General features: G+C 43.1%; 1 protein-coding gene across 3 annotated transcripts; it reads right to left on the bottom strand.

Annotated features, from left to right (window-relative positions):
• Positions 1-2781: 2781 nt before the first annotated feature.
• mare1 (Microtubule-associated protein RP/EB family member 1) lies at positions 2782-11905 on the bottom strand. 3 transcript variants are annotated; one of them, XM_014135584.2, is made up of 8 exons: positions 11733-11905; positions 11131-11258; positions 8888-9033; positions 8598-8790; positions 8430-8477; positions 4454-4566; positions 4106-4258; positions 2782-3946 (listed from the first exon to the last, which is right to left on the bottom strand). In XM_014135584.2, exons 2-8 carry the CDS (start codon positions 11249-11251, stop codon positions 3896-3898), a joined length of 825 nt encoding a protein of 274 aa, XP_013991059.1. In that variant the 5' UTR covers positions 11252-11258; positions 11733-11905; the 3' UTR covers positions 2782-3895. The 3 variants fall into 3 exon arrangements, with proteins under 3 accessions (XP_013991059.1, XP_013991060.1, NP_001167105.1); XM_014135585.2 differs by having other exon boundaries at positions 11131-11254; positions 11733-11864; NM_001173634.1 differs by lacking the exon at positions 8430-8477 and having other exon boundaries at positions 11733-11812.
• Between the last annotated feature and the right edge of the window lie 1604 nt (positions 11906-13509).

Here is a 13509-nt window from a genome sequence, read left to right as displayed (position 1 = left end):
GATGGGCAACTTAGATTGGGGTGGGGTCCACAAAAAATCTGAACTTATCATGGGGGGCCGCAGTGGCTGGCGGGTCTGCGTACCCACCTCCATACCCACACATGCAGTCAGAGCTGGCCCTAGCCTATTCAGGGCCCTTAGCAAAATTTTGTTAGGGAGCCACCCCCCACCTTGCAAGCAAAATATTTTTAGTTTTGAAGTTCCTTTCATGCAATTCTACACATTTTGCCATGGGGCGTAGAGAAAATGCTGCAGTTTTAAAGCAAGCTTGCTGCAATCTAAACATTTTTCCATGGGGTGGAGAAAAGATTTTGCAATTCTGTGACAAATTTCCTGCGATTCTACACATTTTGCCATAGGGTGGAGAGTCATGTTTGCAGTTTTTTAATGGGGATAGAACCAGCTCACCTGATTTTATCACTATGATTTTACTATTAGATGTTCAATGTTTCTTTTGAAAAAAACATTTAAAAAGGAATAGTTTCACCATATTAAAATGAGAGTTCAGTTCATGTAACAGGATCGACCTTAAAATGAGGGACGGATTGTTTTTGTTATTTTCCCTCATAATGAATCACTAAGAAAAATATATCACAAAAAATAAATAATAATCTCCAGAAATGACTGTGTCAAAGAAACAAAATAACGAGGGCTTTACAATGATGGTGAACACTTGGGGGAATTTTAAGGTTAAGTGGGTTAAAATCTTAATAGAAGTCACAGAGGGTGCATAGAGGTACATGCCAAAATGCAGAATTTTCCAGTTTTAATGTCACATGCACAAGTACAGTAAAATACCTTATTTGCAAGCTCTAAACCCAACAATGCAGAATTTTGGCACTTTAGCATATAAATTTGACTTAAAATATCAAATGGGTGCAACAGGGACTAATTTCATGGAATGACCCATGTGTGTTTGTATGACAACACGATGTAGAAATGTGCAGCTGGTTGGTGAAACTGGCAGGGTTCCACTGGGTTGGGCTAAAAATGATACTGTGGTATACTATTAGTTATGTGGAGGTGTTATAATGTGTTGGAGTCCCTCACCCCCTCCTCCATCCGTGTCAGCCTCTCTGAACATGCGTTCAATGCGGGGAAGGTGCTGCTCGTTGATCTGATTCTCCACTCCCCCCTGAGCCGGCATGTCCTCCTCCGCAAGGTCGCTGCTCTTCCCTGAACGCTCCGCCTCCCCTGAAATACCCTGCTGAGGGAGAATATAGAGCACCTCAGTTACACTTAACTCCACATTTGATATTAAAACCAACATGAACCATCTTTCACTTGAAAATGTCTTAGGAGGGCAAGATTAATTAAAAACTGTGTAGAAAATGTGGGTGACAAGTCGGCAAAAACCCAGGTAATTTGAATGGAAATGTCTGTGTAAATAAAACAGAGCACTTTGGGGAGCATAAAAAGTGTGCAGATGTATTTTGTTCTGGATTTACCTGAGCTGTGGTGTGTTTCTGCTTGTCATCGGAGGTGGAACTGTGATAACACGGGCAATGGATACAATGAACACCCAGCAATTCAAAATGTGACTTAGTGATCAAACACATTTAAAGTCCTAATGTAAACTAGCTTTATATTGATATTACTGTCTGACCTTGTAAGGCTGGCCATCTTCACAGTTCCCCTGTGACAGTCCACAAGCTCACACTGGTCATGGCTTTCCAACTTTAACACAGGCACAAATGCTCACAGAAGAACAATGCTCTTTTGGTGGTCACAATGTGAGACAGATGCTCCTAACATAAATCATTGATATCTATGGAGATCAAACTTAACCAGATTCTGACCAGATTTCCAAGCTTTTTTCTGCTTATAAAAAAACCTTGCACTCTTGATGACAGAAAGATGACAATAGGGAGACAGAAGGGGAGAGACAGAGTCCTGCCTATTTGACACAATCGTTACATGAAAAGATTATGACCAGTTATCCAAATCTGTTTTGCATCTTGACACAGAGAAGCTTATGGATGAAGAGATCAATAGAGTGCAGGATAACATGTCCAAGGACATGTTGTAGACAAACAACCTCTGCAGTTACCCAAGGCCCCCCAGTTACCCAAGCCGCCCAACCTCTGCAGTTACCTCATCGTTCACCTGCAGGAGAAGCTTTGTGCCTGTAAAATAATAGCCCGACTATAACTTTATAGGCAGAATACTTCGGCCAAGTGACTGGAAGCAGAAACCGGATGCCAGATCAACATGCAAGGATGGGGGTCAGAGAGAGACAGAGGAAAACCCCACACGGAGGATCTAGACGAGGACCTGTATATTCTGATCAGAGAAGATGACACGGCCCAGCTCAGAATGAGGAGAGCGGTCGTCAGGAAGCCCCTGGTGCCAACAGCGGAGGGAGAGGGCAACATGAAGACGCAGATGGAGCTGGCTCAACGGGACAGACAGAATCAAGACACGGATAGGGTCCACACCACCACCACCGCTCAGGTCCCCTGCCTCACAGTGGTCCCCACAAGGCAGGTGCTCCCTATTGCGAACCCCCAGGGTCCAGGCAGGGAGCCCGATCAGGAACAGCAACCAGCCCATAGAAAGGGCTGCCATGTTGCCCACCGGTGGCAGAATTGACACCACCCAGTATGACAAGTACACCCTGCCACCCACGTCTATGGCGCAGTGGGTTTCTAGACGTTTTTATTTATGGCCCTTTACTCTGGGCATGTTAACATTCATTTTGAATTAGCCTATATCACTGTTCTGATTCTGGTTTACTGCAGTTATTCTACCAAGAACCAGCTGTCAATAGCAATGCAAAAGTATGTCAGGACATTTTAATGAGCAGATAAATATACACATTCTAGTTCAATTTGAGTTAACATCACATAGAAGTTAAGTTATTTCTTCAACCTAAAAACACATTTAGTTTTCCCAATCAAACCTTATTTTAAGAAAAATTATGCCTGTAGAAGCCTTATATTGCTACTAAGTTCACAAACAGACTTCCTACTAAAAGAGAGCTCTCAGTTCCTCTGCTAAGAGTGTATAGTTCTGCTCTAACTAGACTAGAGGGAAGTATTTCTTCAGTGTGGACTGGCAACCATACATCCTGTCTTTGGCTTACATGAGGAAGTAAATTAGAACATAGGTCAGTGGAGTGTAACTCTTGCCTACATACAATACACAAATGGCAGAATGAGTCTTATAATTTTGCTTTTAAGTAAGAAGTACATTTTTTTTAATTTTATTTAAGGTGCTCAATAAAAACACTTAATTTCATTGAAATCAAAAAACTAATGTGATGAATACCTGCAGAGATAAAAACAAACTAAATACAAATGCTGATCGCCTAAACCACAAATTTGAACTCTTAAGTATATAATGAATGTGTGTAAACATACCATAAAAATTACAATAATTTCAATTGGCAGAGTAAACATTCATATATATTTAAGAATTACTCATATTTGCAAATATCATATCAAAATAATCTAGTACAGTACTGTTCAGGTAAATTGGAAATATAAGGAATAAAAAGACAACCTGAACATATTTCAAAAGTAACAGGCCTAAGTTTAAAGGCACAGAAAAGGCCAGAATAAGAACAAGGCAGAAAACCCCCAGAAAATAAGGACCCATTGGAATTTTATCCAGGGTTCTTCTTCTCTGGTGGCTGGATCAGCAGGGTCTCTGAAATTTATTTTATGGTCCAAAAAAACAAAAACAAACAACACTTGGTCCAACAAACACTTGGACCAAGGTGGCAGGCAGTGTATAATCCAGAGGCAACAATCCACAGTGTAAGTGCACGTTCATTAGACCCAAAGAGTGCGTATGAACGTTGCACATGCAAACGTGTGTGTGTGTGTGTGTGTGTCTGTGTGTGTATTGAAAAGTGTGTGATTAAGGTATGAACTGCAGTTGTGTCCATTTATCAGAACTCTTCTGGTTCTTCTCCTTCAGCATCAGGAATAACAAACCCCTCCTGTTAGCAGGAAACAAAATGGGGATTTCAATATTCAAATACAACGCTACATTTGTTTCCTACTAGAGATAATCATCAGTTATGAAACATGGATAGAAATGCAGAAGACGGAGTCTCTCAGACGTGTCTGTCAGAGTATTCCTGTGAAGTTACACTCACATCAGTGGCGTAGAGAACGTCCAGAATCTTCTGCATAGTTGTATCTGCCTCTCCATCCACTTCCTGGCAGATGACCTCAATGGACCTCAGCTTTCCAAAATAAAAGTCTCTCTCTTTCTCCATGTCCTGGACAGTGGCCTTCAGGGAACTGACCTGAGACGAGAGAATACATAAGTGATAGGGGAACGACTGGGCGGGGCTGTCATGACTTATGTTACAACTAAACAAGCTTCAATTTCAATAAACTATTCACCTAGCACACAAAAGCCGTACAGGAGATGGAGGGGAAATCTCATTGCGTCTCATCACAACAAGTCATTTTAGCAGTGACCCTCCAAAAGAACATACCTCCTGGGCTAGCTCCACCCTCTCCACGTCCTCTGCCCCTCCGGGCCTCCGCAAGGCACTCCCTGCTGACCTGGGCGGGGGTTTGGTTACCATCGTTGTAGACCTCGTGGGAGCTGGATCCAACACAAATCACAGTTGGCAAACTAGGACTGAATAATAACAGTGGACTGTGCACATGCACTCAACCTTAAGACACAACTGCACATTTATACCCACTGATTCCAGTTTCTAGCCTATAGAATACTGGAATGGATATGAACCTTCGTATGATGGGATAAAGGTCAGCCATTTGTCAGGGGGTCAGTCAACTTTATATAACGGGTGGGTCTAATCCTGAATGCTGATTGGTTAAAACAGTATTCCAGCTGGTGTCTATTCCACAAGTTACCACCGGCTAAATCTATGACGTTAAAATGCCCATTTACTCTGTTCCATCTGACTGGACAATCCACTGTCTCATCAGCCCAGCCAGGCAATTTATGAACTTGATCTCCACTATAAAAAAAATCTAGACTTTCTCACATTTCTTTTAGACTAACATTTAGTTTTCAACAGTGGAGATTTGTATAAACCTTGCTGTGTCTCTCCGACATTTGTCTCGGGCCTAACACCTGTGCCAATATATCCTCCAAACACCGGCTTCTCTGGAATTATGACTTAAATGGTTTTCCAGTGCTGTGATGAGTGTAAAATAATGAATTTGAAAAACATATCTGCACGCTCTCTGTTAGCCAGACAGTTTTAGAGGAATGATTCCATACATTTTCCAATTAACTGTCAATATGCCATTCAAACAAATGCAGTCAATGCACAGCTAGAATCCTATAAAATCTGTTTAATTTGCGTGATTCAAAAAACAAAAAAAATTGCCCAAATTCCGTATTTTTTTTTTTAAACCAGGTTTCCATTTTTCCCAGTTTTGGCTCAACATTGCTTTTTTAATAAACCATCCAATTTAGTTTTTCTAAGTTAACAGCAATGCTTAAACCACATCAGGAGACCATTTGAGGTCTTCATGGGAAAAATCTAAGATATTTAGTGTAGTTACCCTTTAATTCAACTGTGCAACAGCCAGAGATCATTGTTTGGTTAGCAATGTTTCTGTAGCGCTCATGTGATTCCAGAGTTTGCAAAACAAATGGCCACTGGATTGGTGCAAATAATCATATTCTGCCAGGTAGGCATGGGCCACTTTGTAGTTAACAGTTAACTAAGAAATGTTTGGGGAAAACCTTTCCATCTACCAGAACATGGTTGACATTACATTAGCATCATCGCTAATGGCTACACAAAGTGGTAGACAAATGGACGCACAGGGCGAGGAAAATACAAAAATCACTGATGCATTTTACTCACGTGTTATGATAATCTTGACCAAATTAACGCATTTTCTAATAAACGCGATATTTAGTTGATTTCCTACTAAATTCATACATTTTGGAATATTGAATTCCGTTTTAATGTCTGGATTCTATAATTCTGTCCACTTTCTCCGCAACGTGGATTTAACGCTGATTTTAATAGGACCCTACACAGCCATACACTGGTTGAAATCAGTTGATAGACATAGTTGGACTTAGTTGGAAATGCAACAAGTATTGATATTGTGTCACATACACTGAATTAAAATATACTGCTCAAAAAAATAAAGGGAACACTTAAACAACACAATGTAACTCCAAGTCAATCACACTTCTGTGAAATCAAACTGTCCACTTAGGAAGCAACACTGATTGACAATACATTTCACATGCTGTTGTGCAAATGGAATAGACAACAGGTGGAAATTATAGGCAATAAGCAAGACACCCCCAATAAAGGAGTGGTTCTGCAGGTGGAGACCACAGACCACTTCTCAGTTCCTATGCTTCCTGGCTGATGTTTTGGTCACTTTTGAATGCTGGCGGTGCTTTCACTCAAGTGGTAGCATGAGACGGAGTCTACAACCCACACAAGTGGCTCAGGTAGTGCAGCTCATCCAGGATGGCACATCAATGCGAGCTGTGACAAGAAGGTTTGCTGTGTCTGTCAGCGTAGTGTCCAGAGCATGGAGGCGCTACCAGGAGACAGGCCAGTACATCAGGAGACGTGGAGGAGGCCGTAGGAGGGCAACAACCCAGCAGCAGGACCGCTACCTCCGCCTTTGTGCAAGGAGGAGCAGGAGGAGCACTGCCAGAGCCCTGCAAAATGACCTCCAGCAGGCCACAAATGTGCATGTGTCTGCTCAAACGGTCAGAAACAGACTCCATGAGGGTGGTATGAGGGCCCGACGTCCACAGGTGGGGGTTGTGCTTACAGCCCAACACCGTGCAGGACGTTTGGCATTTGCCAGAGAACACCAAGATTGGCAAATTCGCCACTGGCGCCCTGTGCTCTTCACAGATGAAAGCAGGTTCACACTGAGCACGTGACAGAGTCTGGAGACGCCGTGGAGAACGTTCTGCTGCCTGCAACATCTTCCAGCATGACCGGTTTGGCGGTGGGTCAGTCATGGTGTGGGGTGCCATTTCTTTGGGGGGGCTGCACAGCCCTCCATGTGCTCGCCAGAGGTAGCCTGACTGCCATTAGGTACCGAGATGAGATCCTCAGACCCCTTGTGAGACCTATGCTGGTGCGGTTGGCCCTGAGTTCCTCCTAATGCAAGACAATGCTAGACCTCATGTGGCTGGAGTGTGTCAGCAGTTCCTGCAAGAGGAAGTCATTGATGCTATGGACTGGCCCGCCCGTTCCCCAGACCTGAATCCAATTGAGCACATCTGGGACATCATGTCTCGCTCCATCCACCAACGCCATGTTGCACCACAGACTGTCCAGGAGTTGGCGGATGCTTTAGTCCAGGTCTGGGAGGAGATCCCTCAGGAGACCATCCGCCACCTCATCAGGAGCATGCCCAGGCATTGTAGGGAGGTCATACAGGCACGTGGAGGCCACACACACTACCGAGCCTCATTTTGACTTGTTTTAAGGACATTACATCAAAGTTGGATCAGCCTGTAGTGTGGTTTTCCACTTTAATTTTGAGTGTGACTCCAAATCCAGACCTCCATGGGTTGATAAATTGGATTTCCATTGATTATTTTTGTGTGATTTTGTTGTCAGCACATTCAACTATGTAAAGAAAAAAGTATTTAATAAGATTATTTCTTTCATTCAGATCTAGGATGTGTTGTTTAAGTGTTCCCTTTATTTTTTTGAGCAGTGTATAAAACGCAACACGGATAGTGTTGATCCCACCTTTCATGAGCTGAAATAAGATCCCAGAAATGTTCCATACACACAAAAAGCTTATTTCTCTCAAATGCTGTGTACAAATTTGTTTACATCCCTGTTAGTGAGCATTTCTCTTTGCCAAGATAATCCATCTACCTAACAGGTGTGGCATATCACGAAGCAGATTAAACATGATCATTACACAGTTGCACCTGGTGCTGGGGAAATCAAAAGGCCACTCTTAAATGTGCAGTTTTGTCACGACACAATACCACAGATCTCTCAAGTTGAGGGAAAGTGCAATTGGCATGCTGACTGCAGGGTTGTCCACCAGAGCTGTTGCCAGAGAATTTCATGTTCAATTCAGTACCATAACCCGTCTCCAATGTCATTTTAGAGAATTTGGCAGTACGTCCAACAGGACTCACAACCACAGACCACATGTAACCACACCAGCCCAGGACCACATCCAGATTCTTCACCTGCAGGATCGTCTGAGACCGCCACTAACAGCTGATGATAGATCACTCCTTTTGTTTTCCTGCATAAGTATAATCAGGATTATTGGATTTCTCCCTGACCAACATGGCTGCCATTTTCACCCCATTCTGGAACTTTGATGTTTATGACATACCCTACTAAATTACGAGGCCATCTATGACCTAGCCTTACAACAAAAAAGTCCTTTCCACAGTGTGACCATGACTGTGAAAGCCCACCATAGGTGCCCATTGGAGATCCCAGTTTGACCATTAAACCACCTTACCGACTCTCGCCGCTGGTCTGATAAGAGGTGGGGAGCTGTGGAACTGTACTGAAATAGAGATGCATACAGTATGCATTTAAGGGATCAAGCATCAAAGACGCAGGAATAACTGTTTGTCCCACCGGCTGACTGGGAGTAACTTGGAAATTATACATTTTCCTTACTCACCAGTGGTGGGCTTCCTTGGCTTGGATGCGACCTGCCCTGGGTTGGGCGTAGGAGCAGTGTCCTGGCCCTGGCGAGCACCGAGTGGGTCATAATCCTTCCCATCGTAGTTGGCATCAAATAATTTCCTGAACCACTGCACAAACTCAAAGTTGTCCTGGAACTTGCCTTTTATCAGTTTATCAACAGGAATGATCTGGAAAATGATTAAAAAGTGTCAGTCTGTAACGTGATCTTTTAGGAATACTGCAATAGCCGAAAGTACACATCGAGTTACACTCGGAAACACTCACCTTGTCAACCCCCATCTTCTTAAAACTGGTCTGCAGAAGTTTGAAGTTGTGGAGGAACTCAGTCTCTAGTTTTGCCTGAAATTTTACCTTCTTCAAAGGGATGCATCCAGGGAAAAGCATGTCCATGAACTGACAGTAAGCAGCACCTGTGTGAATGTGATAAGATCATTTATTAAATTACCAGCTAATCATGTCTCAACTTTTATAGGCTTTAATCAGTGTAAAGTACTTCAGTAAAACTCCTTAAGTCATTTTTTGTGGGGTTACTTTACTTCAGTATTTTTTACAACTTTTATTTCATTCGTAAAGAAAATGTACTTTACGCCATATATATTTTCCCTGACACCCAAAAGTACTCGTAACATTTTGAATGCTTAGCAGTACAAGAGAATTGTTCAATTCACACACTTATCAAGAGAACCTCCCTGGTCATCTCAACTGCCTCTGATCTGGTGGACACACTTAACACACATGCTTCGTTTGCAAATTATGTCTGTTTTGGCGTGTGCCCCAGGCTATCCGTAAATAATAAAGGGGGAAAAAAACAAGAAAATGGTGTCGTTTGCTTAATAAGGAATTTGAAATGATCCATACTTTTGATACATAAGTATATTTTAGCAATCACATTTGATACTTAATACCAAATAATTTATAACTTACTCAAGTAGTATTTTACTGGGTGACACTTATTTGAATCATTTTCTATTAAGGCATCTTTATTTTTACTCAAGTATAGAAATCGGGGTACTTTTTCTTCTGCTCCTGACATTACCTCCTGCCTAAATGTCCAATGACAGCCCAAGCCACTTACCTGTAGGGAGTACAATTTCCCTATACGAGGAGTAGTTTCCAAGATGGCGGTAGGTGAATATACAGTGGATTTGGAAAGTATTCAGAACCCTTGACTTTTTCCACATTTTCTAACGTTACAGCCTTCTCAATCTACACACAATACCCCATTCTTGGTCATGGAGGTGACCAAGAACCAGATGGTCACTCTGGCAGAGCTCCAGTTCCTCTGTGGAGATGGGAGAACCTTCCAGAAGGACAACCATCTCTGCAGCACTCCACCAATCAGGCATTTATGGTAGAGTAAAAGGCAAATGACAGCCCACTTGGAGTTTGCCAAAGGGCACCTAAAGGATTCTGAAACCAAGATTGAACTCTTTGGCCTGAATGCCAAGCGTCACATCTGGAGGAAACCTGGACGAAGGTTCCCCTTCCAACTGGACAACGACCCTAAGCACACAGCCAAGACAACGCAGGAGTGGCTTCAGGACAAGTCTCTGAATGTCCTTGAGTGGCCCAGTCAGAGCCCAGGCTTGAACCCTATCTAACCTCACTGGAGAGACCTGAAAATAGCTGTGCAGCAATGCTCTCAATCCAACCTGACAGAACTTGAGAGGATCTGCAGAGAATGGGATAAACTACCCAAATAAAGGTGTGCCAAGCTTGTAGCGTCACACCCAAGAAGACTTGAAGCTGTAGTCGCTGAATTCTTGTGTAAATGTAATTTCATTTATTTTAATATGAATTAGCAAACATTTCTAACCTGTTTTTGCTTTGTCATTCTGGGTATTTTGATAAGATGTTAATACCTTTTAGAATAAGGCTGTAACGTAACAAAATGTTGGGGAAAAAATGAAGGGGTCTGAATACTTTCAAATGCATGGTATAGGCCTACACATACAGGCTGGTGGTGTTGTAGTTAGTTGCCAAGCGGGCTTGAACCTCCAGCACATAGCTAAAATAGTCCAGACTCGTTATAGTTATGTCTTAATTGAGCATAGTGCAGACTCGTTATAGATATACGTCTTAATTGATCGCTTAAAGGATGCATTGACAATACGATTTAAAAAAAACTTCCATCCAACCTTTTCCTGGTGATACTTTCTTGGTTCTCGATTCTGATGCCACAGGTGTCTTATAAAACGTCAGTTTCCAGTTGCAGGTGGAACTTGCAATTTAATATTCTGATTAAATATTAAATGCACTTTCTGTATTGAGTCAGAAATTATATTTTTTCTTTATATTCTCTTTTTTTTTCTCCATCTGCAACTGGAAACAGAAGTTTAAAAGACAAGGTATGCATCTCCAAATAAAGGTGTGTCGAAAATAACGTTACCACGCTTTGAATGAACCATCAGAACGGCCATCACAGGCTAGTTAGCTATGCCGATGGACATATTTCTGGTTTGATCTAGATCAGCTAAATTAGCTAGCTAAGGTTCTTTCTTACTGACCTGAGCACAACTGCTCAATCTTGGCGTAGTTCATCTGTACAGACTCGTTGATCCAAGATAGCATATCATGGCGACTAAGGTTGTCGCCGGTCACAGATGTGGAGTAAACGTTGACAGCCATCTTCTAGCTTGGTATATGGGAAGACATGAGAATAATGTAAGTTTTAGGGAAGAAGGGGCAAACAAAGAAACATCTAGCTAATTTACATCTTAGTTAGCTAGCTAAGAAACGCACGATCAATGTTCTTTATGGCTAGACAGCTACTAGTAGCTAGTCAACGTTTCCGCTTAACGTTTGTTAACTTTACGCCCTATTAGCTAAATTACCGTGTTAACCATCAACTTTGACGTAGTTGACAGTGATCATTCCCAGCTAACGTTAGTCATATAATGTTAGCATCACGTTATAGAGTTTGCCAGCTTAGCTAATATTGAGCTAATCCGGAACAGCTAACCTAACAATACGATAGCTAGCTGTTAGCTATCAAACACACCTATCCGTCAACAACGACATCATCGCTAATACTAGATACGCTATCCATTTTAGCTGGATAGTTTTACTGTGCATTATCCATTTCCGTGAAACACGCTTTTGAACTTACATTTTCTTAATCTTCCACTGGTTGAATCAAATTACAAAAAGGTTAAAACTTGTGGATACACCAAACTTTCTCGCCGTTCACCGGCGTTTTAATTCTTACGTGCCTTGTTCCTTCCTCTTGGCTCTTGTTAGACGGTAGCTGAACATTAACGTTGCTGCCACCTAAAGGCTTGGAGTATACACAACAGGCTTTGGCTCCCACTTCTTCTTCTTTAAGGTTTTATAGCAGATTACACCTATTGGTCTACTGCCGCCACCTATTGTACGGTCTACTGAACCCAAAAATATCCCACTGAGGGGGGAGGGGCAAACATCTCACTCCTTCAGTAACAGTTCAAATCACATCCCTAAACAGGTTTAGCTGCCTGTGAGGACGGAGCATTCATCGACAGAATTCATTGTAATGCCTCTGCTGTAAAATCCCTGAGTCCCAAAAAACAATCAACCGCACTCACAATGATCCCTATTTTCTCAGATTTCCTCTCTGTTTGCGCTGTGCAGTTGATAACCAATGTAATAAACGTTACAAAGTCGACCTTCTTAACATGCAACATGTCAGAATCGCTCTTTTGACAAGGAATATTATCCAGGGTCTCTACTTCTACTGCCATTATTTTTTCAACTTCACTCCTTTCTTCCAGCCTTCTCATCCCCTCTGCATAGGAGACATGCTGGACATGTCACACCCTGATCTGTTTCACCTGTCTTTGTGCTTGTCTCTACCCCCCTCCAGCTGTCGCCCATCTTCCACATTATCCCCAGTGTATTTATACCTGTGTTCTCTGTTTGTCTGTTGCCAGTTAGTTTTGTTCGTCAAGCCTACCAGTGGTATCCCATTGCGCCTGTCTGTTTCTAGTTCCTGTTTTGACCATTCTCCCTGGATTATTGACCTCTGCCTGGCCTGACCATGAGACTGCCTTCCGTTATGTTCCTTTTGAACTCTGATCTGTATTACTGACCTCTGCCTGCCCTTGACCTGTCGTTTTGCCTGCCCCTTGTTCTAGTAATAAACTTTTGTTGCTTTGACATTGTCTGCATCTGGGTCTTCCCTGAAACGTGATAGTATGAACTGGCCATGACTGACCCAGCAGACTCGGACCAACTACGCAACACCATCTCCTCCCAAGGAGCCACCATTGGAAGGCACAGGGAGTAGCTTCATGACCTTATGGAAGGGGTCCAGACCTTGGCCGAACGCCATGACCGAGCGGTGAACACATTGCTGGAGCAATTCTGCGGGTTGTCTGTTAGGCAGCCTACCACGATGGTAACTTCCCAGCCCCTCAGTAACCCAGCTGTTAGCAGCGCCACCTCCCCAGACACCCCGATTTCCCAGTAACCCCGCTTACCTCCCCCAGAACGCTTCGATGGAGAGTCGGGCGTTTCTCACTCAATGTTCCCTCATCATCGAGCTGCAGCCCTCCTCCTTCCCCTCGGACCGCACTAAGATAGCATTCCTCATCACGCTGATGTCCGGGAGAGCTCTTTCCTGGGCTACGGCAGTATGGGAACAACAGTCGGCCGTATGCTTCAGTCTGGAGGAGTTCGTGGCGTAGGTGAAGATGCTCCATTGTCCAGGAGAGAGGCTGCCTGGAAGTTACTTCAGCTTCGGCAAGACTCCCGCAGTGTGGCAGACTATGCGGTGGATTTCCGCACTTTGGCAGCTGAGAGTGCCTGGAACCTGGAAGCTCTGTTTGACATGTTCCTGCACGGAGTATCAGAGGAAGTAATGAACAAGCTTGCAGCCCAGGAACTACCAACGGATCTCGACTTGCCCA

Source organism: Salmo salar, chromosome ssa13 (genome assembly GCF_905237065.1).
Source record: "Salmo salar chromosome ssa13, Ssal_v3.1, whole genome shotgun sequence".
In the NCBI taxonomy this organism is placed as follows: Eukaryota; Metazoa; Chordata; class Actinopteri; order Salmoniformes; family Salmonidae; genus Salmo; species Salmo salar.
The sequence above is the reverse complement of the archived record's forward strand: the minus strand, read 5'-3'. Positions and strand labels throughout refer to the sequence as shown.

Coding starts and splice junctions, on each gene's coding strand:
- mare1 (XM_014135584.2), bottom strand. CDS start 11,251: ATGGCTGTCAACGTTTACTCCACATCTGTGACCGGCGACAACCTTAGT. Junction 8,478..8,597: donor GCCAAGGAAGCCCACCACTG/GTGAGTAAGGAA, acceptor TCTCTATTTCAG/TACAGTTCCACAGCTCCCCA. Junction 4,567..8,429: donor CAGACCAGCGGCGAGAGTCG/GTAAGGTGGTTT, acceptor TGTTGGATCCAG/CTCCCACGAGGTCTACAACG.